This window comes from Sinohyriopsis cumingii, chromosome 18 (assembly GCF_028554795.1).
Source record: "Sinohyriopsis cumingii isolate HCF-2022 chromosome 18, ASM2855479v2, whole genome shotgun sequence".
Lineage (NCBI taxonomy): Eukaryota > Metazoa > Mollusca > Bivalvia > Unionida > Unionidae > Sinohyriopsis > Sinohyriopsis cumingii.
In genome coordinates this window covers 14,383,827-14,409,637 of record NC_142978.1, presented here as the reverse complement: position 1 = coordinate 14,409,637, position 25,811 = coordinate 14,383,827, and the positions used below count along the sequence as shown (strand labels likewise).

Here is a 25,811-nt window from a genome sequence, read left to right as displayed (position 1 = left end):
CTATTTTTAACATAGCTTTAACAATTTTTCAGTCATATCACTAAGATGTCTGCAGTGTTACAGTTTATAGTGATGTCTAGCACTGGGGCATCATGCCGCAGACATGTAGCATGATGTCTCACCCAGACACATTATCCTGACACCAGGCAGACCAGTCCTAACACTAACCTCTTGATGCTAAGCGCCATGCAAGGCAGCTGTTAGTACCAATTTTGTAAGTCTTTGGTATGACTCTGCTGGGGATCAAACCCACACCCTCCCGCATCCGAGGCGGATGCTCTAACCACTAGGCCACTGGAGCGGTCATTAAGCGATGAATGTGTGTGTAAAGTTTCACAGCAATCCTCCAAACAGGACGAATAGTAATAACAATGTTCTGCTTATGGAAATGACAAACATACAATGTATGACAGAAATGAGACATCCCGTAAGCACATATGGACTATGACCAGTAAAGCTACAAATCATTGTTACCAACCAAACAATAACTAAGATATTCTAAAATCTCAGCTTGAGAAAGGAAGTTATTATACCTTGTGTACCCTTCTTTGTCATTAGCTGAAAAATACCTTCAAACCCCTATGGCACATGGTGTTGTGCTTTACATTGATCCTTTGTAAAAACTGCCCCTATGACATATAATAGGTGTTGTGGTTTACAATGATCCTTTGTTAAGAAATATCCTACCACCTCTATGGCATATAACTGGTATATTTTACATTCATCCCTTATAAAAATATCCTGCCACCCCATTGGCACATAACATGTATGCTTTACATTGACCCCTTGTAAAAATATCCAGCCACCCCTATGGCACATAACATGTATGCTTTACATTGACCCCTTGTAAAAATATCCAGCCACCCCTATGGCACATAACATGTATGCTTTACATTTATACTTGTAAAAATATCCAGCCACCCCATTGGCACATAACATGTATGCTTTACATTGACCCCTTGTAAAAATATCCAGCCACCCCATTGGCACATAACATGTATGCTTTACATTTATACTTGTAAAAATATCCAGCCACCCCTATGGCACATAACATGTATGCTTTACATTTATACTTGTAAAAATATCCAGCCACCCCTATGGCACATAACATGTATGCTTTACATTTATACTTGTAAAAATATCCAGCCACTCCTATGGCACATAACATGTATGCTTTACATTTATACTTGTAAAAATATCCTGCCACCCCATTGGCACATAACATGTATGCTTTACATTTATACTTGTAAAAATATCCAGCCACCCCTATGGCACATAACATGTATGCTTTACATTGATCCCTTGTAAAAATATCCAGCCTCCCCATTGGCACATAACATGTATGCTTTACATTCATCCCTTGTAAAAATATCCAGCCTCCCCATTGGCACATAACATGTATGCTTTACATTTATACTTGTAAAAATATCCAGCCACCCCATTGGCACATAACATGTATGCTTTACATTGATCCCTTGTAAAAAATATCCAGCCACTCCACTGGCACATAACATGTATGCTTTACATTGATCCCTTGTAAAAATATCCAGCCACCCCTATGGCACATAACATGTATGCTTTACACCGATCCCTTGTAAAAATATCCAGCCACCCCATTGGCACATAACATGTATGCTTTACATTCACCCCTTGTAAAAATATCCAGCCACACCAATGGCACATAACATGTATGCTTTACATTGACCCCTTGTAAAAATATCCAGCCACACCACTGGCACATAACATGTATGCTTTACATTGACCCCTTGTAAAAATATCCAGCCACCCCATTGGCACATAACATGTATGTTTTACACTGAGGATATGCAGTGAGATCATTGTGAATAAAAGACTTCATATACCTTTCATTTCTGTGCCCTCTGCCATCAACCTGTTGTGCTTATCCATTGCTCTCAGGTACAGTTGTACCTTTTCACGATCCTAAATATAAAATGAAATACTTACAAATGAAGAAGAAAAAAATTCATCTTTCTGTCTATCTGTATATCCTTGAACAGGCAGACAATAATCTAGTAAAACTACTAATCTTCAATACAAACAGGAATATCGTTTATTTACTTAATTCATTTTATTAAAACAAGATGCTGACACAAATGAATCCTCACACTAACAAGAGCACATCTGGTGTAGCCAGCAAAATAGAGACTAGTATGGAGGAAAATACAAGAGTTACTCCAGGCTGACAATTAAGTCACAGTGAGTTCCTTTATGGTTTGGTTGACTTTTTCCCCTTGATACAGATTTAAATTGGTTGAATTATTCTCCTTGATACAAATTTAAATTGGTTGAATTATTCTCCTTGATACAGATTTAAATTGGTTGAATTATTCCCCTTGATACGGATTTAAATTGGTTGAATTATTCCCCTTGATACAGATTTAAATTGGTTGAATTATTCCCCTTGATACGGATTTAAATTGGTTGAATTATTCCCCTTGATACAGATTTAAATTGGTTGAATTATTCCCCTTGATACGGATTTAAATTGGTTGAATTATTCCCCTTGATACAGATTTAAATTGGTTGAATTATTCCCCTTGGTACAGATTTAAATTGGTTGAATTATTCCCCTTGATACAGATTTAAATTGGTTGAATTATTCCCCTTGATATGGATTTAAATTGGTTGAATTATTCTCCTTGATACAAATTTAAATTGGTTGAATTATTCCCCTTGATACAGATTTAAATTGGTTGAATTATTCCCCTTGATACAGATTTAAATTGGTTGAATTATTCCCCTTGATACAGATTTAAATTGGTTGAATTATTCCCCTTGATACAGATTTAAACTGGTTGAATTATTCCCCTTGATACAGATTTAAATTGGTTGAATTATTCCCCTTGATACGGAATTAAATTGGTTGAATTATTCTCCTTGATACGGATTTAAACTGGTTGAATTATTCTCCTTGATATGGATTTAAATTGACATTTTCATGAGTATGTAAAATAGGTTAAGAGATGTGTGTAACAAACAGATACCTGACAATATAAAAGTCACTCAGAATACAAAAACTGAATCACAATGGCCTAGGTTTGTATGGTTGAGTTACTTTTGATGAGATACATCCACATACCAGCCTTCTTGAGTGTAGGCGAAATACCTTCAAGATACTGAGTGTGTTAACGAAACAATTGCTGAATATTGGAAAGTCATTAAAGTGTGAAAAATTAGGCCATACTGACTATATTTTGGTATGCTTGAGTATCTACATGTATCTATTGTTATGACTGTCTTCATGTCATAATGTATCAAGGGTATACTTGGTACTGAAAAAAGAACAGAAATGTCAGTTTTGTTGGTGCTGATATTTCTGTGTAATAAACTCTAGAAAGACAGAAGGGATAACTAAAAGAAAAAGAAATATATGCAATATATCATGTTATAAACAAAGAATAAATTATGCTTAAATTTTTCTGTTGTTTACATACTCAAAATTTCATTTACATGCAATGATACTGATTGTAACTGATTAGCATATTACAAACTTCATAAAACAAGGCTTTCACAAATAAACCACATGTGTGATTAAAAATAACTGATTTATTATAAATATTATGAGGGGATAGGGTAACAAAATATATACTAAATTAATAATTACAAAATTAAATTTGATAAATTAATACTAGTATTGTTATTATCAGGGTGCAATTTACTTAACTGAATTTATTTGTATGTAGACATACTGTTTACTTGTATGTAGACCTACACTGTTTAATTGGATGTAAACCTACACTACTTGTATGCAGACCTACACTGTTTAATTGTATGCAGACCTACACTGCTTAATTGGATGTAAACCTACACTACTTGTATGCAGACCTACACTGTTTAATTGGATGTAAACCTACACTACTTGTATGCAGACCTACACTGTTTAATTGTATGCAGACCTACACTGTTTAATTGGATGTAAACCTACACTACTTACTTGTATGTAGACCTACACTACTTACTTATATGTAGACCTACACTGTTTACACCTTATGCAAATCCACAGTTTACTGTGTGTAGGCCTACAATGTTGACTTGTATGTAGACCTACACTGTTTACTTGGATGTAAACCTACACTACTTGTATGCAGACCTACACTGTTTACTTGGATGTAAACCTACACTACTTGTATGCAGACCTACACTGTTTAATAATTGTATGCAGACCTACACTGTTTACACCATATGTAAATCTACACTGTTTACTTGGATGTAAACCTACACTACTTACTTGTATACAGACCTACACTGTTTACCTGTATGCAGACCTACACTGTTTACACATTATGTACATCTACACTGCTTATTTGTATACAGACCAGGACTGTTTAATGGATATAAACCTACACCGCTTACTTGGATTTAAATTGCAATTTTCATGAGAGTAGGTACAACCCTACACCACTTACTTATAAGCAGACCTACACTATTGACAGCTTATTTAAATTTACACTGTTTACATGTATGCAGACCTACACTGTTTACACCTTATGTAAATCTACACTGCCAAACCTGACAAGTCCGTCTCAGTACGGCAGTTGATTTTTCCCCGAAAGGTTGACCAGTTTTCAGTAAGGTGTAAGAAAATATCAATAATTGCTACTGTAAAGCTGGAAAACGTTATTAAAAGTTCAACACATCAATGATAAACATTATGTTTAACTGAAAAGTTTGTAAAGTACGCGTAGACTTTATTTACCACTAGTACAGTTGCACAAACTCTAGTTCCAAACCCTATGCAGCTCAATGGCTTGTTTCTATCTCTCAACTTGGAAATTCTTTTCCATTTCACATGATGATGGCAATCATATCTCCCGCCATGAGACATACTCAAATTGGCATGTGATGTCCAATAAATGTAATTGTGTCCTTTCCAGCTTTTATTCACAAAAATCTAAATACTACTCTTTATTCTTCTGTGTTGATTATTAACATTTTTCTAGAAGCTTATTTTCCCTTTCGTTTTAAACATGCATCGCTTTCTGAATGCCATTTAAAAAAATTCTATAATCAACAGTTTGATCATGCAGATGCTACACATGAACAAATAGGTGCAGTTTAAAGCGTCTGGGTTGCTGCTGTAAAGTTAGTCTGGTTCCCTGACTAATTTCACTAATTCTAAGATGAAACCCAGATCCAAATAAAACACGGATGAACCAATTATCCGGATTATTCTGCAATGATAATTTTCTGTAGTTTTTACTAGTATGCCGTCAGACCGTATTTTTAAGGACAATTTTCTTAAAATTTACGGCAAAATCATACAAACTGGTAGGTCTGCACTGCTTAGTTGGATGTAAAACTACACTACTCACCTGTATGCAGACCTAGCCTGTTTACTTAGATGCAAACCTACACTGCTTACTTGGATGTAAACCTACACTGCTTACTTGAATATAAACCTACACTACTTACTTGTATGTAAACCTACACTACTTACTTGTATCTAGACATACACTGCTTACTTGGATGTAAACCTACACTACTTACTTGTATGTAAACCTACAACGCTTACTTGTACGTAAACCTAAACTACTTACCTGCATATAGACCTATACTGCTTACTTGGATGTAAACCTATACTACTTAATGGACGTAAACCTAAACTACTTACTTGGATGTAGATCTAAACTGCTTACTTGGCATATCAATATGTACCAGTTTTCATAAGTGAAGGTGGACTAAGATCCATAATATTAAGGATGAACGAAAAAATAGTCACAAATGAAAACTAAGCTTCACTTATAAAACATAATCACATTCATGCTAAAAACATGCATCTCTTACACTTTTGCTTGGATCCAACATTGCTTTGCTCCAGTCAATTGCTTCTGTTGTACAGGCTCTCAGTGTTTCAGTCCTGCCATGATAGAATTTCCTTGTTGTTGCTGTCTCATATGTGGGGGCTGGCCTGGGAGAATGAAGTATCAAATATAAAGTCTACTCATCTTTGATTTATACCACAACATTCAATGCAACCCAGTTTTAGTTACCTCTGCTAAGAGAAACCACCTGTTATTTACAACTAAAATCACCCTCATGCAGAGATTGATTTTATTACATGTGTGTACTGTTGTGAACAACCTCCTGATGAAGGTCACAAGTAGCCAAGAAGTTTCAGCAAAATCCTGATGAACAACCAGATTTACTTTACATTGTTAGAAACGTGCAGTATTCTACGATACTGAACACCATGATAATGCATGCACATGCATGACAGGTGTGTAAAAAAAATAGTACAGTACATTAGGAACTACTTTGTAAACAAATCATGTACACTCATGTAGTAGACTTTAGGTTTAAGTTTATTAGATTTGTTTGTGAATGAACTAAAACAGCCATTTCGTCTTTTGAAAGCAGAGATGATAAAGTTAATAATGTGGATGAGTGTACTGAGTCACAAATGAAACTTTCAGACAAGCAAATTAATGAACATGATATTTGCAATGTCCACAACAAACGTGAGAGATACGGAAGTGAAAATACCATTCTGATCATTTAAATAGTTATTTAGGAGAAATGTGTGTAATTTTTCTTTAATGGAATGGTTCAGACTAAGACCAGTGTTCTCTGGGGTAAATAAAAATAGCGGCTAAAAGCATACAGAGGGCAAGGGCTATTGCATATCTGTCAGAGATGTACCATTTTATAAGTGAAAATACTAAATTCATGGGGAAAAAATGCAACTGAATCACATGTATAATTGACCTATGGTAAAAAGAAAGCTTTATTATATAAACCTTTCTTTTTCTTTTATGGGGGAAGTGTTATGTATATTTAATTTAATTGCTTGTTGGTTAGTTTTAAAAAAATTTATTATTCCATTACATAGTGTTGTAATGTAACATTGTTTATTGGATTCGACATTTCCAGAAATGAAACATTGTAACTAGTTGCTGACCTTCAAAATCAGTGACAGTTTTGGTAAACAACTTTGTAAAAATTTTTTTATATCTTTCTCAGAGTAAGAATCATTAAGTTGAGTCAAGGTCATACCTGGAATACATGACAAGTATTGCGTGTAAATTGGTAACAAACTTCTGTTTTTTCCAGAAGGATGCAGTTTTGACCCCCATCCTGGCATCTGTTTTGTGTCTTAATTAGGCGTATAACTGATGTTCTGATAAAAGTTCTATCAGTTGGGCTTAAAACATCTGACATGTTAAGTTGTATTATGTTGTGACCAGTTTAGACTTAATTTTATTTTCTTCAACTTATTTGGATTCTTATTTGAATTATTTTCTCTGGAAATACAAAAGTGCTCTGATAATTCTTGGAAAGATATTTACTGGAATTTATATTGAATTCAAAAACTGGAATAATATTTTCTGTGATTCAACAAGAGACTGTTGACACATCAAGTCAATGCTGGCTATTACAGATGTCATTGCCTTCCATCTTGAATTTCATTGGGATTTGAACTGAGATTCACTTAGAACTTTTCATTGATAGGACTTGTGTTTTTTAATTCTTGGATTATATTTGGATTTAATTTGTAAAACCAAAAGTTCATTTTTCTCACTTTCCACTTTGAATTCTAGGGAAATAAATTATTTGTTAAATTTTACAAAGCTTGTTGTCTTTCCTCTTTTCTGTTACTTAATTTAAGAGCATAGATTTGTAACACTTAGTTCTGAATTACATGAGCTATGTCATGGGTTCTAAAGCTTGATTACACATTTCAAAATTGTAGTGTAATTTTATATATGTTCCAAGTGCAATAACATTCTCCTTACTGAACTCAAAATGAAATGAAGGTGACATTTCATAATGTCTTTTTGATAATCAGAATCGAAAGAGTTCATATATTTCCCACATTATGATTCCAAGAATTCAATGACAGAACAGAACCACACATGCAGCCAAGTCAAAACACATCCCATCCTGCTCAAATCACAGGCACATGCATTTTTTGTGCATTTGACACAGCTAATAAATCCTGGTCCATCAGAACTGAGTAGAATCGAAAAAGAGATTTAAAAATCCATTCATTCCAGACCAACTGGAAAAGCTGCTGCAATGCACATTCATTCACAAAATGACTCTCAATTTCAATTTCAAGTACAGTAATACCTCGAACATTCGCGAGGTTAGGTTCCAGAACCAGTCATGGATCAGGAGGAATCGTGAATTTTTGGTACGAGTCACTAAAAATGCTAATAAATGCTTATTTCTAGGGTTAAAACCCTAAATATGACCCAAATCATGCTCCCAAAGCACTTTAATTTCATTTAAAAGTTAGCTTAATACATTACCCTTAAAAAGAGAAATAAATGGTTGACGTAAAAATAGAGTACAGTATCGCCAAATGGGTATTTGCCACACTAGCGCATTTACAGTACAGTACATGTATACTAATATTACCCCTATACTAATTCATTGGCTGCCGTTTTCTTTTGCACTCACAGTAAGGTAAAACCAAGTAACGAATGGGACTGTAAACTTAATGACTGACGTTTTCTTTGTCATTGTCAGGAAGGTAAACTAGGTAAACTTCATATGTCACAGAAGTCATATAATGAAGGTACAATTCAATAAAATAAAGAAAACATGTATGTAGAGGGTACCAATGAAAAGTTCGCGAATCCGTGAATTCGCGAATCCAGAAACACGAATGCACGAGGTATTACTGTAGACCAAAAGCAACAATTCTTTCTGAAAGTGTTATCGAGCACATGACTAAATTCAAATTTTACCATGCAGAGTTATGTGCGCATTAATATTGTTGTGTATTGATGAATCTGCACTTGTGTATTTAATGTGGAATACAGCATAAATCCAATTACTTTGTTTCTTGTAGTTTATTTTTTAAATATAATTAAGCCATAGGTAGAGTAAGAAAATGAGTACGTGTATATAATAAAAAGGTTACTGCATTTGTAAGGGAAATAATGAACTCAAGGTTACTGCATTTGTAAGGGAAAAAATGAACTCGTTCTGTTGGATGGATACTGTACTCCACAAGATTGTGCATTATCCATCCAAAATAACTCATTAAAACTTTCCCATACAAATGCAGTAACCTAAAAATACATGCAAACAGTATTTGGCTTTAATTTAATCCATGGTAATCACAAGGGCTGAGTACAGACTATTATGAACCAAGCCATTTAGTTTTTGGGGTTTTTTTAAATATGAAGGAGTTAAGTGTAGCTACTGGTTTCCTTAAATTGACAGTTAGAAATTTTTTCTAAAGGCTGTAAACCAGACTAAGGAACATGTCATTAACTGCTATTGTGAACTCAAGTAAATCCCTGTTATGATAAACCAGACTAAGGAACATGTCATTAACTGCTATTGTGAACTCAAGTAAATCCCTGTTATGATAAACCAGACTAAGGAACGTGTCATTAACTGCTATTGTGAACTCAAGTAAATCCCTATTATGATAAACCAGACTAAGGAACATGTGATAATGAGATCTCACCCCATTTTCACTTTAGCATGTAGAACAGCATTTATTTATGGATTTAATATGTAATGCCTGGAGTGAAAGAGGTCTTTGTTTAATGTTTTAATATGTTGTTGTTGTTGTTGTTGTTGTTGTTGTATGGTTTAACGCCATTTTTCAGCACAAGATAGGCTATACATGGCGGCCAGTATAATTGGTGGAGGAAGAACCCTGGAAAACCCCGGGAAGAACCACCGACCCACGAGAAGCTACTGGCAGGCTTTCTCACGTACCCACGTTAGCCGAGGTTTTAATATGTAATGCCTGGGATGAAAGAAGTCTTTTTTTATGGATTTAATATGTAATACCGGAGGTGAAAGAGGTCTTTGTTTATGGATTTAATATGTAATGCATGCGGTGAAAAAGTTCTTTGTTTATGGATTTAATATGTAATGCATGCGGTGAAAAAGTTCTTTGTTTATGGATTTAATATGTAATGCCTGGGATGAAAGAGGTCTTTGTTTATGGATTTAATATGTAATGCATGCCGTGAAAAAGTTCTTTGTTTATGGATTTAATATGTAATGCATGGGATGAAAGAGGTCTTTGTTTATGGATTTAATATGTAATGCATGTGTTGAAAGAGGTTTGTATGGATTTAATATGTAATGCATGGGGTAAAAAAGATCTTTAACGATTTAATATGTAATGCATGGGGTATAAGAGGTTTATATGGATTTAATATGTAATAAATGGGGTGAAAGAGTTCTTTGTTTAAGGATTTAATATGTAATGTATGGGGTGAAAGAGTTCTTTGTTTAAGGATTTAATATGTAATGCATGTGGTGAAAGAGGTTTGTATGGATTTAATATGTAATGCATGCGGTGAAAAAGTTCTTTGTTTATGGATTTAATATGTAATGCATGCGGTGAAAAAGTTCTTTGTTTATGGATTTAATATGCAATGCATGGGATGAAAGAGGTCTTTGTTTATGGATTTAATATGCAATGCATGGGGTAAAAAAGTTCTTTGTTTATGGATTTAATATGTAATGCATGGGATGAAAGAGGTCTTTGTTTATGGATTTAATATGTAATGCATGGGATGAAAGAGGTCTTTGTTTATGGATTTAATATGTAATTCATGGGGTATAAGAGGTTTATATGGATTTAATATGTAATACATGGGGTGAAAGAGTTCTTTGTTTAAGGATTTAATATGTAATGTATGGGGTGAAAGAGTTCTTTGTTTAAGGATTTAATATGTAATGCATGGGGTGAAATGGGTTTGTATGGATTTAATATGTAACGCATGGGGTAAAAAAGTTCTTTGTTTAAAGATTTAATATGTAATGCATGGGGTATAAGAGGTTTATATGGATTTAATATGTAATGCATGGGGTAAAAAAGTTCTTTGTTTATGGATTTAATATGTAATGCCTGGGATGAAAGAGGTCTTTGTTTATGGATTTAACATGCAATGCATGGGGTAAAAAAGTTTTTTGTTTAAGGATTTTATATGCAATGCATGGGGTGAAAGAGGTTTGTATGGATTTAATATGTAATGCATGGGGTGAAAGAGTTCTTTAAGGATTTAATATGTAATGCCTGTGGTGAAAAGTTTGTATGGATTTAATATGTAATGCATGGGGTAAAAAAGTTCTTTGTTTAAGGATTCAATATGAAATGATCTGGGTGAAAGAGTTCTTTGTTTATGGATTGAATATGTAATGCATGGGGTGAAAGAGGTTTGTATGGATTTAACATGCAATGCATGGGGTAAAAAAGTTCTTTGTTTAAGGATTTTATATGTAATGCATGGGGTGAAAGAGGTTTGTATGGATTTAATATGTAATGCATGGGGTGAAAGAGTTCTTTAAGGATTTAATATGTAATGCATGGGGTGAAAGAGGTTTGCATGGATTTAATATGTAATGCATGGGGTGAAAGAGTTCTTTGTTTAAGGATTTAATATGTAATGCCTGTGGTGAAAAGTTTGTATGGATTTAATATGTAATGCATAGGGTAAAAAAGTTCTTTGTTTAAGGATTTAATATGTAATGCCTGTGGTGAAAAGTTTGTATGGATTTAATATGTAATGCATGGGGTAAAAAAGTTCTTTGTTTAAGGACTTAATATGTAATGATCTGGGTGAAAGAGTTCTTTGTTTATGGATTGAATATGTACTGCATGGGGTGAAAGAGTTCTTTAAGGATTTAATATGTAATGCATGTGGTGAAAAGTTTGTATGGATTTAATATGTAATGCATGGGGTAAAAAAGTTCTTTGTTTAAGGATTCAATATGAAATGATCTGGGTGAAAGAGTTCTTTGTTTATGGATTGAATATGTAATGCATGGGGTGAAAGAGGTTTGTATGGATTTAACATGCAATGCATGGGGTAAAAAAGTTCTTTGTTTAAGGATTTTATATGTAATGCATGGGGTGAAAGAGTTCTTTAAGGATTTAATATGTAATGCATGGGGTGAAAGAGGTTTGCATGGATTTAATATGTAATGCATGGGGTGAAAGAGTTCTTTGTTTAAGGATTTAATATGTAATGCCTGTGGTGAAAAGTTTGTATGGATTTAATATGTAATGCATGGGGTAAAAAAGTTCTTTGTTTAAGGATTTAATATGTAATGCCTGTGGTGAAAAGTTTGTATGGATTTAATATGTAATGCATGGGGTAAAAAAGTTCTTTGTTTAAGGACTTAATATGTAATGATCTGGGTGAAAGAGTTCTTTGTTTATGGATTGAATATGTACTGCATGGGGTGAAAGAGTTCTTTAAGGATTTAATATGTAATGCCTGTGGTGAAAAGTTTGTATGGATTTAATATGTAATGCATGGGGTAAAAAAGTTCTTTGTTTAAGGATTCAATATGTAATGATCTGGGTGAAAGAGTTCTTTGTTTATGGACTGAATATGTACTGCATGGGGTGAAAGAGTTCTTTGTTTATGGACTGAATATGTACTGCATGGGGTGAAAGAGGTTTGTATGGATTTAATATGTAATACATGGGGTGAAAGAGTTCTTTAAGGATTTAATATGTAATGCATGGGGTGAAAGAGGTTTGCATGGATTTAATATGTAATGCATGGGGTGAAAGAGTTCCTTGTTTAAGGATTTAATATGTAATGCCTGTGGTGAAAAGTTTGTATGGATTTAATATGTAATGCATGGGGTAAAAAAGTTCTTTGTTTAAGGATTTAATATGTAATGCCTGTGGTGAAAAGTTTGTATGGATTTAATATGTAATGCATGGGGTAAAAAAGTTCTTTGTTTAAGGATTCAATATGTAATGATCTGGGTGAAAGAGTTCTTTGTTTATGGACTGAATATGTACTGCATGGGGTGAAAGAGTTCTTTGTTTATGGACTGAATATGTACTGCATGGGGTGAAAGAGTTCTTTGTTTATGGACTGAATGTGTACTGCATGGGGTGAAAGAGTTCTTTGTTTATGGACTGAATGTGTACTGCATGGGGTGAAAGAGTTCTTTGTTTATGGACTGAATGTGTACTGCATGGGGTGAAAGAGTTCTTTGTTTATGGACTGAATGTATACTGCATGGGGTGAAAGAGTTCTTTGTTTATGGACTGAATGTGTACTGCATGGGGTGAAAGAGTTCTTTGTTTATGGACTGAATGTGTACTGCATGGGGTGAAAGAGTTCTTTGTTTATGGACTGAATATGTACTGCATGGGGTGAAAGAGTTCTTTGTTTATGGACTGAATATGTACTGCATGGGGTGAAAGAGTTCTTTGTTTATGGACTGAATATGTATTGCATGGGGTGAAAGAGTTCTTTGTTTATGGACTGAATGTGTACTGCATGGGGTGAAAGAGTTCTTTGTTTATGGACTGAATGTGTACTGCATGGGGTGAAAGAGTTCTTTGTTTATGGACTGAATGTGTACTGCATGGGGTGAAAGAGTTCTTTGTTTATGGATTGAATATGTACTGCATGGGGTGAAAGAGTTCTTTGTTTATGGACTGAATATGTACTGCATGGGGTGAAAGAGTTCTTTGTTTATGGACTGAATGTGTACTGCATGGGGTGAAAGAGTTCTTTGTTTATGGACTGAATGTGTACTGCATGGGGTGAAAGAGTTCTTTGTTTATGGACTGAATATGTACTGCATGGGGTGAAAGAGTTCTTTGTTTATGGACTGAATGTGTACTGCATGGGGTGAAAGAGTTCTTTGTTTATGGACTGAATATGTACTGCATGGGGTGAAAGAGTTCTTTGTTTATGGACTGAATGTGTACTGCATGGGGTGAAAGAGTTCTTTGTTTATGGACTGAATGTGTACTGCATGGGGTGAAAGAGTTCTTTGTTTATGGACTGAATGTGTACTGCATGGGGTGAAAGAGTTCTTTGTTTATGGACTGAATGTGTACTGCATGGGGTGAAAGAGGTTTAAGTCTCTAAATAAATTACTATTATTTTTGGGAAGAGTAATTCTATACCCCTAAAATGTTCCTACTTTTTGTTGTTTTGTTCATGTTACAGTTATTAAAACCCTTACACCAAGCCAAAAATGCCACTGTCAAAGATCTTGTCATCTGTTCACTTAGGCATGTCAGTTATATCCAATGTTTATAAACTAATACTTCTATGTCATGAGAAAATTAACTCATTGGATTTTGCCTCCAAATAAATTTACTGTTTGAAAAATTAGTTAATTCTTTCATCTAACTTAATTGGTACACATAGACATAAACACATTGGACATATTGCTTATTTACTCAGGGACTGATCAGAACCAATTCATTAATGTTATAATGTTCACATAAATGAATGTCAAAGTTGTATGATAGCGGTGTATCTTTATTGCTATACAAAACTATTTTGAGGTTAATGCACTTAAATTTCAACAAACACTATAAATTAAGAATAAAATAAATATACATTAATTGTGGGTATTTTTCTTTCTTAAATCCAGCTGAATTTTGACCTTGACCATGAATTGTTGTGAGTGACCACTTGTCTTGAGACACTACTGTTTAGAGGCAGAAGGGGTGGTCTCTCAAGACAGGTTTTACTGTAGTACTCTAAAATACAATTGTAACCTGCAATCTTATCTTGCAACACTGATGTCTTTACTTGGATAATAATGATTTAAATCCATGCAATAACTACTGCATTTACTGACATATATCACAGTCCAGATGCAAACACAATAGACCCAGATCTGTTGTTTTATGACATGCTGGCAGATCTGGATTTATGCAAGTTTGTTAGGACTATTCACTAGAACAAACAATTCAGATTGTTATCTTCTGGTGCGAATGACACAAAAATATAGTACAATTAACTATATTTACACAATGAACTTTTGAGTTCTGATAGAAAACTGATGATATATATCATCTTTATAATACAACTTCTCATTCTTACAGCAATTTTCCAGTAACAGACATTTATATTTCCTTTTGTTTTTGGTTTTTTACAATGACATTCCTACTATTACCATAGGTATGTTGTAGGGCTGTAAGGAAACATGCTATTACTGTAGTTACATTGTAGGGCTGTAAGGAAACATGCTATTACTGTAGTTATGTTGTAGGGCTGTAAGGAAACATGCTATTACTGTAGTTATGTTGTAGGGCTGTAAGGAAACATGCTATTACTGTAGTTATGTTGTAGGGCTGTAAGGAAACATGCTATTACTGTACAAACTCTGGATGCACATCACTGATAAGAACTAATATGACTATTACACTCTCTGGATGCACATTACCAATTATACTCTCTGGATGCATATTACCGATTGTACTCTCTGGATGCACATTACCAATTACACTCTCTGAATGCACATTACTAATTATACTCTCTGGATGCACATTACCAATTATACTCTCTGAATGCACATTAACAATTACACTCTCTGAATGCACATTACCAATTATACTCTCTGGATGCACATTACCAATTATACTCTCTGGATGCACGTTACCAATTACACTCTCTGAATGCACATTACTAATTATATTCTCTGGATGCACGTTACCAATTATACTCTCTGGATGCACGTTACCAATTACACTCTCTGAATGCACATTACTAATTATACTCTCTGGATGCACGTTACCAATTATACTATCTGGATGCACATTAACAATTACACTCTCTGGATGCACATTACTGATAAGAACCAATATGACTATTATACTCTGGATGCACATTACTGATAAGTACCAATATGACTATTACACTCTGTGGATGCACATTACTGATAAGAATCAATATGACTATTACACCCTGCCAGTGCTGGATTCACAACCAGATAGTTGTTATGATCTACATCACATCACTCATCCATTCCGTCTGAATCAAAAGAAATTTATTTTATGTCATGAATATCATGACATGATATAGTTTTATCCATATGTCTGGGATTATTTATTGGTTCAAGGTTTCTAAGAGAGTGTTATCTCCTACAAGTACCAGTAAATTCCTATAACGTCAATGCTATCTGGAAGATGTTGCAGATTATGAGTGATAAACAAGTCAAATGGTTAATGGTTGATGAAGGTTACCATGGATTAGAGTCAGATGACAATAGTTTTTAGCTTTAAAGACACTAAAAGTTCTTTGTATCAAAAAGAATAAATGAAAGTGTAACATTAAAGATGAAATTGCTCGTCATATGTTTGTCTAAGATAAAAACATCAAATGTCAACTTTTTGGACACTATGGGTGTTTGTGTGAAAAACGTTTGCTTGCAAAAGAGATAAGGGCTTTGCTACCCACCAATCTATCTCAGACTTAAATGGTTGGTTTTTGAAAAATCAACACTTACTGCACAGTTATAAAAAATATGATCACTGCATTATGATGTCACCAATATGTCATGATCACTGCACTATGATGTCACCACAAATATGACATGATTAATGCATTATGATGTCCCCAAAAGACATGATCACTGTTACCCAAGTGTAAAAGTGTGTTATAATTCTGGATGAGACTAGACCTGAAATGATGTTGCATGACATGATCACTGTTACCCAAGTGTAAAAGTGTGTTATAATTCTGGATGAGACTAGACTTGAAATGATGTGGCATGACATGATCACTGTTACCCAAGTGTAAAACAGTGTTATAATTCTGGGCGAGACTGAAATGAAGTGGCAGCAACTTCTGTCTCTGTTTAATTAATAAACATGATGAATGACTTATACTCACCCTATGTTTACTAGTCTTCTGTACAGACATCAGTAGGGCATGGTTGACTCTATATATTACTGACCAATGGCGTCTGAAACCACTATTTTCTTAATATACTTTCCGTGATTATGATTTTCGACCTTCAGACCTCTGAACCTATAGTATTCATTATTACCCTAAATATAACCCATCCAAAAAGTGTAAACTTACTAATAACAAAATAATACTGCAAAAATATTACAACAACCTTGACCTTTTGACCTTCAAATGAATAGGCCTCTTCAATGCCTTAAGTAAAAGCTATCTTTTTTATTGGCAATTCATCAGAGGATACTTTTTTATTGGCAATTAGTCAAAGTGTACTTTTTAATGGCAATTAGTCAGAGGATACTTTTTTATTGGCAATTAGTCAGAGGGTACTTTTTTATTGGCAATTAGTCAAAAGGTACTTTTTTCTTGGCAATTAGTCAAAAGGTAATTTTTTATTGGCAATTAGTCTGAGGGTACTTTTCTATTGGCCATAAGTCAGAGGGTCATTTTTTATTGGCAATTAGAGGGTACTTTTTCTGATACCTTCTTATGCAATGACCCTTACTTGGGGATAGATATTCAACTAAGCATATAACCCAGAAAGGCACATCAAGCAATATATTTATGGGAATGCTTGTCCCCTTAGCTATATAAAAGTATCAGTTTATATAAAAGTATCAATTGATATAAAAGTATAATTTTAAAAAAAAAGGTAAATACTCATAAGTGATCATCCTTAATGCTTCATTGAACAAAGTTTTTACAATAACTTGCCCATAACCCGTGCTATGATATAACCCCACTGCTTATTACCCGCAAAAAAATCAATGGAAAACTTCATGTTGACAATTCTACTACCATTACTGCAGGCAGCAGTTGATCAAAGTACTGGAGTTACTGTATGAATAATGGTGGCTGATCAAAGTACTGGAGTTACTGTATGGATAATGGTGGCTATCAAAGTGCTGGAATTACTGTATGAATAATGGTGGCTGATCAAAGTACCGGAATTACTGTATGAATAATGGTGGCTGATCAAAGTGTTGAAATTACTGTATGAATAATGGTGGCTGATCAAAGTACTGGAATTACTGCATGGATAATGGTGGCTGATCAAAGTACTGGAGTTACTGTATGGATAATGGTGGCTGATCAAAGTGCTGGAATTACTGTATGAATAATGGTGGCCGATCAAAGTACTGGAATTACTGTATGAATAATGGTGGCCGATCAAAGTACTGGAATTACTGTATGGATAATGGTAGCTGATCAAAGTACTGGAATTACTGTATGGATAATGGTAGCTGATCAAAGTACTGGAATTACTGTAAGGATAATGGTAGCTGATCAAAGTACTGGAATTACTATATGGATAATGGTAGCTGATCAAAGTACTGGAATTACTGTATTAATAATGGTGGCGGATCAAAGTACTGGAGTTACAATATGGATAATGGTGGCTGATCAAAGTGCTGGGAGTATTTTAAGGTTGGCAGAAACATAACAGTGATACCTACAGCTGCAAAATGCAGGGTCAACAAAATCTCCTGTGATCCATTTGCTGTTAAAATGTTTTAAAAAGCCTATATATTATGTTGATTTCTGAGGCATGAAACAATGGAATATCTCTAAACATATAAATCTTACCACAAAAAATAAATTCAATTATTGGTCATGGAGTCAAAAAAATACTTTAGCCATTGGACAAGTGGAAATAAATTTCTGGAGTTTTGTGGGGTTTGGTTTTGTGGGGTTTAATGCCATTTTGAGCACGATACATGGTGGCCTGGTTGGGAATAAACAGTTTATTCCTGTTATAAATTTGTTTTTGCTTACCTCTTGTAAGTCCTGTAGTAGGCAAACTGCAGTGACAGCTGGACATGTGTATCAGGGTGAAGATTGTGGCTTCGTAAAAACGTCTTCCCATAACTGGTGAAATGAAGCGCTGAACACTGCAAATTTTTTGCCTGAAATGAAAACAACAAAAATATCATAAAATGTACATTACATGCTTGCCATGTGGTAAATAGTATTATCATCCTTGCTCACTGGTTTTATATTCTGGTACAAAAAGACATAGTATCCATTTAACCTGTGTGCCAGATCACTGTCATGCAAAACAAAATCAGACCTGTTTACTTTGACAGCTGTCTATCAGCAGTTTCCCAAAGTCGAATCTGAACCTTTAGCCACCTTTATATATTTTGCCATACCAAACACTAACAGCTTATCCGATATTAAAAAAAGTTTATTATCATTTTGGGGAAGAGATTGTGTATGAATCTGAATATAACATGATCATAGTAAGGCTCCTGAAATTTCACGTACATGTATTTTTCTCATACATAAAAAAACAAAATCTTAAAAGTACAAAAAAATAATGTGTAAAAAGTTTTATATCAATTTCAGGAAGAGATTACTTATGAATTTGAATGTTACACGATTGTGGCAAGGCTGCTAAAATTTTATATTTTCACAAATTTGTTGAAGTTCTGTGCCAAAAAAACCCATCATTGGAAATACAAATATCTGTACCAAAGACTGGGCTTTCTGAAAACTTTGATCTAAGTTTATTGTTGAAAGATATCATCTCATAAGTCTTAAATTTAATATTACTAAAAATAAAATGAAACCATAAAGACTTCTTCATGTTTGTCTTCAATACATTCGGTGTACAATTACTGCCAAAACAATAGCCAGCTGTCCCTGCAGTTTGCCTACTACAGGACTTACAAGAGGTAAGTAAAAACAAATTTATAACAGGAATAAACTATTTAACTGTTTTTTAAACTGCATACACAACCAAGCACCAAACAATGGTTGATAAAAGATTCTCACCTGAATTTATAAATAATTAATTTAAGTACACTGCTCATCATCAAAGTCGATCAGAGCTAAAGCTTTTTCAAATTATGGGACAATGATGTATAAAACATCAAAAAAACAAAAGCAGCCCGCATGTGTGCGTGGCTTGATGGTGTTGTTAGATGGAATCAGTTGACCAGTGAATAATGTCACCCATGCCCTAAAAAAAAATGACCCCATTGCTGGCTGACAATTATTCTTGGTGTAGTCATTCAAATGAATAGCTGTAAAAGTGCTAAATAGTACACGCAGAAATGTAACACTGTTACCATTAAAGAGAAGCTTGAAGCCCTGGACAGGATTAAGTCTGGTGTTAAACAATCACAACTAGCAAGGCATTTAGGTGTTAATGAGTTGACCATCTGAAGATAGCAAACATAACAGTAATAGAAAGCAGCTGAAAATCAGTTTTTCAAAAAGGCAATAAAGTATTTTGATTTGCAAAAGACAGTTCTAGAGTATGAAATTTTTGCAGACACCATTTACTGAACTTGGGATGTAATGAGCTGCAGATGTGCTTCATCTTCCTTTATGTAATTTTGCTATTTTATTTTTCATTGAATTCAGTCACATAATAATGATTTGTGGCAAAATTATTGAATATTTTAAATGTGTGCATATTTTCGAAACAATTACAAGCATAATGGATTCACTTCATGCCACAAGATCGGCTAGTGAGTATATGGTGTTCATGCTTTATTCATGCTATACATTAGACATGTACATTTACACAGTACATATATGTATCAATGCATGGTTGTCTGAATAAAGCAAAAATTATATATGCAATCTTGGTTATCACTATATGTGTATTTCTTATTTAATGTGCGTTGATTTAAGATAGTAACTGTGCCAATAAAGCATATATTTTTGCTCCCACTTTTATTACCTCCTCCTACCCCATGCATTATCTTTTGGGTGTATCCATAATTATTTCCAGCTAACTGGCTTGTTTGGTTATAGCAAAGTTCAGTACATAATAATGGTCAAATTTTGTGGATGCCAATCACTGTTATCGTGGGATCACACTGAATATGCACAGACTGACAGTATATGATGTAAACGATTCTGTTTCATGATGAATTGTAGTGTATGCGTATTCTTTTGTTGTCTAGTGGAACCACTGGTCTATACTATGCTGCATTTTATTTAACATTTTGACAGAACTGGAATGTTTTGTTTGGCTGTTTTATCCAAAATTTTTTAATCAAAATTAAAATGACTCTTTCTTTTTTATATTTATGGGTTTTTTATTCTTAACTTTCTTTAAAAAATATTCAACAGTCAAATAAAAGAAATTAACCTGGAAAAACAGAAATGAAAGTTTCTTAGCTTGACATCTGGTAGATACATCAAGTTATGATAAGTACACACTTTTCAAATAATACAGCTTACTATTGATATGTACATATAAATTGCTTTGAGTGTGCATATAAAATTACTCTTAGTACACATATAAATTGCTCTTAGTGTACTATTTAATTGCTTTGAGTGTACATATAAATTGCTTTGAGTGTACAAATAAAATTGCTTTGAGTGTACATATAAAACTGCATTGAGTGTGCATATAAAATTGTTCTTAGTGTACATGTGATCAAAGGATTTGTAGTGTGTGAAAAAACATTAAAACATATAAGGCTGAAATAGACAGTAAGTAATAAAGCTAGCAGTTACCAGTATCAGGTTTCTAACTAGCAATAAGTGGAATGGAAGAATCTGGAAAACATACCAATATCATGGTCCAAGTTGTATCATAAATGGATTGGTCCATATTATCTCACCCAGGTTTGAGATAATCCTAAGTTTAAATTGAGGGATTGCAAGACTAATAAGCTTGTAGTCTTTAATCCATGCCAACAGGCTTAAGGAATATATTTTTCCTGATCTAAGACCCACCACTCCACCAGGCCAGTGTATAAACAGAGAAAAGGAATTTAATCCCAAGTCTGATTCCTCCTAATGACATAGAGACAGACACTGTTACACATCCACAAGTTGTGGGCAAACTGAATCTCCATGTGGGTGGGTCAAACAATTAGACAGCCTGGCAAGCTGTTGATAAGATTTTATGCTGTAAACCTAGCAGAGGTATAAATTTATACCACGTTAAATGGGTCAGAAAATGAGAATCTACTTGGGTACAGGGGGAGGATTTATCCCTTTATCTAATTTGAGAGCTTCATATACATAAAACTCATACAGGAAATAGAAAATGCATAGACAAATCACATAACCAGCAAAAGATGGAATACCACCTAATTACATGCATGGGCTGAGAAACAAACAAAGAGACCCACACTTGGTCCAATTGGCTTTCTAAGTCTTCATTTTCCTATTTGTGAGGCCAACTTAATGCAAGCCATGAGCCAATTCTTTTCAAAACTGTGAAAAACTGGCCAATTCATTGTTTTATAAGTTGTTTTTTTCATTACAAGAGTCGTTTAGGTTCATAATATTCAGTTTTCACTCTCATATAATATTGATAGTTATGCCTTTCAACATGCGGTGCTTGTCACTAGTTGAATTAGCTGAATACGAAATAATTTCTGATCCAGGGAACAGGAAACAGATAAAGCAGTATGAAACTGCAGAAAAAAGACTAATGAGCACTAATTAAAAATGTATACATGTTCTGGGGAAGAGTGTTCATTCTATCTAAGTTCAGTAAAGGATGGAATGGATAGTTATATAGTAATAATCTGACAATTCAGATGTTTTTACAAAATATAATGATGTGGCATATGGAAGCAAATGTGACACAAAGTATTCAGGTGACCAGACAAGACAAAATTGTAAGGTCCTTGTTATTTATAACAGTCATGATTTTAGAAATATTCATGAACATATCGTCTCTGTCAGGTAAGGTCTACCTTGCTTGCTTTTTAGTGCACAAAGAAATCTACAGTCATGCATATCCATATAGTGGCACTCAATTAAACAGAAGAAATAAAATATGGACAAATTTTGTGACGGACAATATTTAAGATGAACACAATTAACATGATATTATTGCTGTATTGATGCAAGCTGAATTGTCTTGTCCACCTCTATCTTGTCATTATTTTCATGGTGTATGGAAATTGAGATTACATATTGTTTTACAAATGGAAGTTGTACAACAGAGTAGAAAAATGCTGTAGTGTTAACTATTTAATCTAAGAGGCATGTATATAGTACTTTAAAGGAACGATGATTATATTTTGGTTCGAAAAAAGTTGATCTTAAATTTAAGAATTTCTGATACATGTAATAAAACTATAGACTATACGGAGAATCTCAAATGATTTAATACTGAACTTATGAGATGAGTTAAATAAAGCCTGGCTATTACGAGCCTTGGCGAGTATCAGCTGAACATTATTCAATGAGTTTCATAAATTTAATATTAAATCATTACCCATTTGAGATTATTTTTATTACATAGTTTTTATTTCAGCAAAAATTATTTAGACAGAATGAAGAACAAATAATTTTGTTCATTCAGACAGACAGTGCACATTTCATTTGTTGTGCATAAAATACAGTCCCGAACAAAGTTGAACTAGTACAAGTAGATTGCACTTTTTTACAAACTAAAAATCAAAGAACAAGCATCCATCTGAAAAAAGAGAACATTTTATAATGACAAAATCATTTTTCAAAACATAATGATCAATGTGTGTGATGTCACATTGTTTGTTATGGTACACAGTAGGCCATTTTTACCCTAAAATGTCACTTTCACAACATTACATTACATTGTTGCGATTTTCATGTGAAATAGGATAACTGGATGCAGACATTCCCATATTTGCTGTAATCTATTTGTGACCAGATATTTGCAGAATTTGATTCAGAGCAGTAGATTGTACAGAAGATGTAAACAAATTTCTTTCTGAGTTGGATTTGAATCACATATTTACTGCATAAATATGCTGTGGCTGGATAAAGTTCTGTCAGTTGGGAGACCAGTTTATATCCACATTCCTCCATGAACAGAGCTGAGTTGATTTACTTCTTTAAGTCAACATTTAAACGACCCTTGTATATAGGCGGATTCTATATTACAGATATACTGCTCACCCCCACCACCCACCCAAAACACCTGCTATCAAATGAGCAATAACCAAGACAAATTTTCCTCAATTTCCTTTCACGAGTCGAGATGAAAAATGTCCACCAAAATGTTCAATGAAAACAAAACATTCCAGAAGGCAGGGTTAAAAAAGTTTTCCCATGACTGCAGCCAATCACTAAAGAGAATACTGCACAATAATTTCATAGGCCTCTTTGGATCAATCAGAATCATATACAGTGATATGTTCACATGTTATAATATCAAAAATATTAAACTGCACACACTAAAGGCAAAGTGTATCAACTATGTGATAAATATCTGTACAGGAACTTAATTAATAAAAATTTTGCAGAGCAGAATAAAAATGAAGGTGGGGCACATATGACCAAAGGCACTGTAGTGGGGAAAAAGTTAAAATATATATGGCTGAATTGACAGGAAGTAACAAAGTTATCATTTACCAGTATCAGCTTTCTAACCAGCAATAAGTGGGATGGGAGAATTTGAAAAACATCAATATCATGGACAGTTGAAAAGATAAGTTGTCGGATTCAGGAAGGCTTGACAAATCTGAATAAATGGGTTAGCATCATGACAAATCTGGGTAACTGGGTCATATTTAATGCTGGTTCAACACTGTTTAGTTATGGTAAGGTATGTGGGGGATGGGGGCTGTCCTTCATTTAGTGTTGGCTAGCAATATATATATCTATATATATATATATATATATATATATATATATATAATGATAGATAGATAGATACATAGATAGAAGAAGAGAATAGACAGAAACAGAGACATCCAAGCTGGGGACTTAAGACACAGAGACAGGGATAGAGAGCAGATGGAGTTATGAGATACAAGATGCTTAATAGAGAATCTCATAAAGGAACTATTTAGAGGATGAGAGAGACAGAAGAATAAAGAAGATAGGGACTTAAGACACAAACAAAGGTAGGGAGGGAAATAAAGACTGAGACAGATATAACATGGGGACTTAACAGAACAGAAGAGATAGAATATCTAATAGATATATAACTGAGAGATGGATATTATTAGAGTGGACAACCATATCATGAAACAATGTAGCTAAATTGTAGTGTAGAACTTGGAGAGGTGGACAGTATGTGTATATTTAGATATAAACCATAGTCTGCCAAAATGGCTTAGTGTTTAAATATCATAGCACTGAACACAGCCTCACCCCAAAAAAGAACACCATCAGGTCACACGTGGTAGAGAATCATGGGATAAAGTACATGAAATATTGCATTGAGTGTATATATCAAACAATGAGTGTACATATAATAATGCAGAGTGTACATATATTGCAGAGTGTACATATAAAACTGCAGTGTACATATAAAACTGTGTTGTGTACATGAACAATTGCATTGAGTGTACAAATAAAAATTGTGTACACATATAAAATCATTCTTGTCCAGAATAATGGCACTCAGAGAATGAAAGAGTTACAGGATATATTGCGCAAATTTGTGTCCAGAACTGTAATAGAACTCAAAACTTCAATACATACCAATTCCGAGTAAACCTGTTTGGCATTTTGGATTCCCTCCAGGATTGTGCTGTCTAGCTGAAACACCAGTTCTCGAGGGGCAGGCAGTTCACCAACCTCTGTTTTGCCCTGAAATAAACAATTCATGTACGTGACATACACCTAAAACCAATTCCAGTTGACATATTTAAAGGTTTTATATTTCTTGTAACAGTATCTGAATCTGGACTGAATTTGTACAAACATGAAATGCTTTTATGCAAGGATATTTTCTGAACAGTGGTTTTTGAGAGAAAGTCGTTCAAGGTTTTTCCACTTTTAGTAATGGTGGCCAAATTAACATCTGAACTGCATAATTTATACAAAATCTTATAGGACTTCATGCCAAAATTCTTTATGTCAAATTTGGTTAAAAATTGTTCAAAGATTTTTTAAAACATCATTCAAAGTTTTCTTTTCTATTTTTAATAAGAGTGGCCAATCAATACTGTTTGTAAAAATTAAAAAGTTTAATGCATGGATGCTGTCAAATTTGGTCAAGTTACGTTGAGTCTTTTTTTAGGTTCAGTAGTACTATTATTTGATTGTGGATAGATATCATTTGAGTAGCCTTACTGCCAGAATGCTTTTTGCCAAATCTGATTAAATTTTGTCAACTAGATTCTAAATAATGTAAAAGTAAATGTGTATTCCTAGTAACTACAGACATTTTTGTTGACAAATTAGCTTAATTTATACAAGTCTGACACACCT

General features: G+C 33.9%; 1 protein-coding gene across 1 annotated transcript in view; it reads right to left on the bottom strand.

Annotated features, from left to right (window-relative positions):
* Positions 1-25,811, bottom strand: part of LOC149776128 (peroxisomal carnitine O-octanoyltransferase-like) — an 81,635-nt gene that overhangs the window by 12,228 nt on the left and 43,596 nt on the right. The window contains exons 10-13 of the mRNA XM_089942394.1: positions 25,080-25,187; positions 18,456-18,586; positions 5,806-5,929; positions 1,863-1,941 (exon numbers count right to left, since the gene is read on the bottom strand). Coding sequence (XP_089798520.1) covers positions 1,863-1,941; positions 5,806-5,929; positions 18,456-18,586; positions 25,080-25,187 — 442 coding nt within the window. The remainder of the gene's footprint in view (positions 1-1,862; positions 1,942-5,805; positions 5,930-18,455; positions 18,587-25,079; positions 25,188-25,811) is intronic.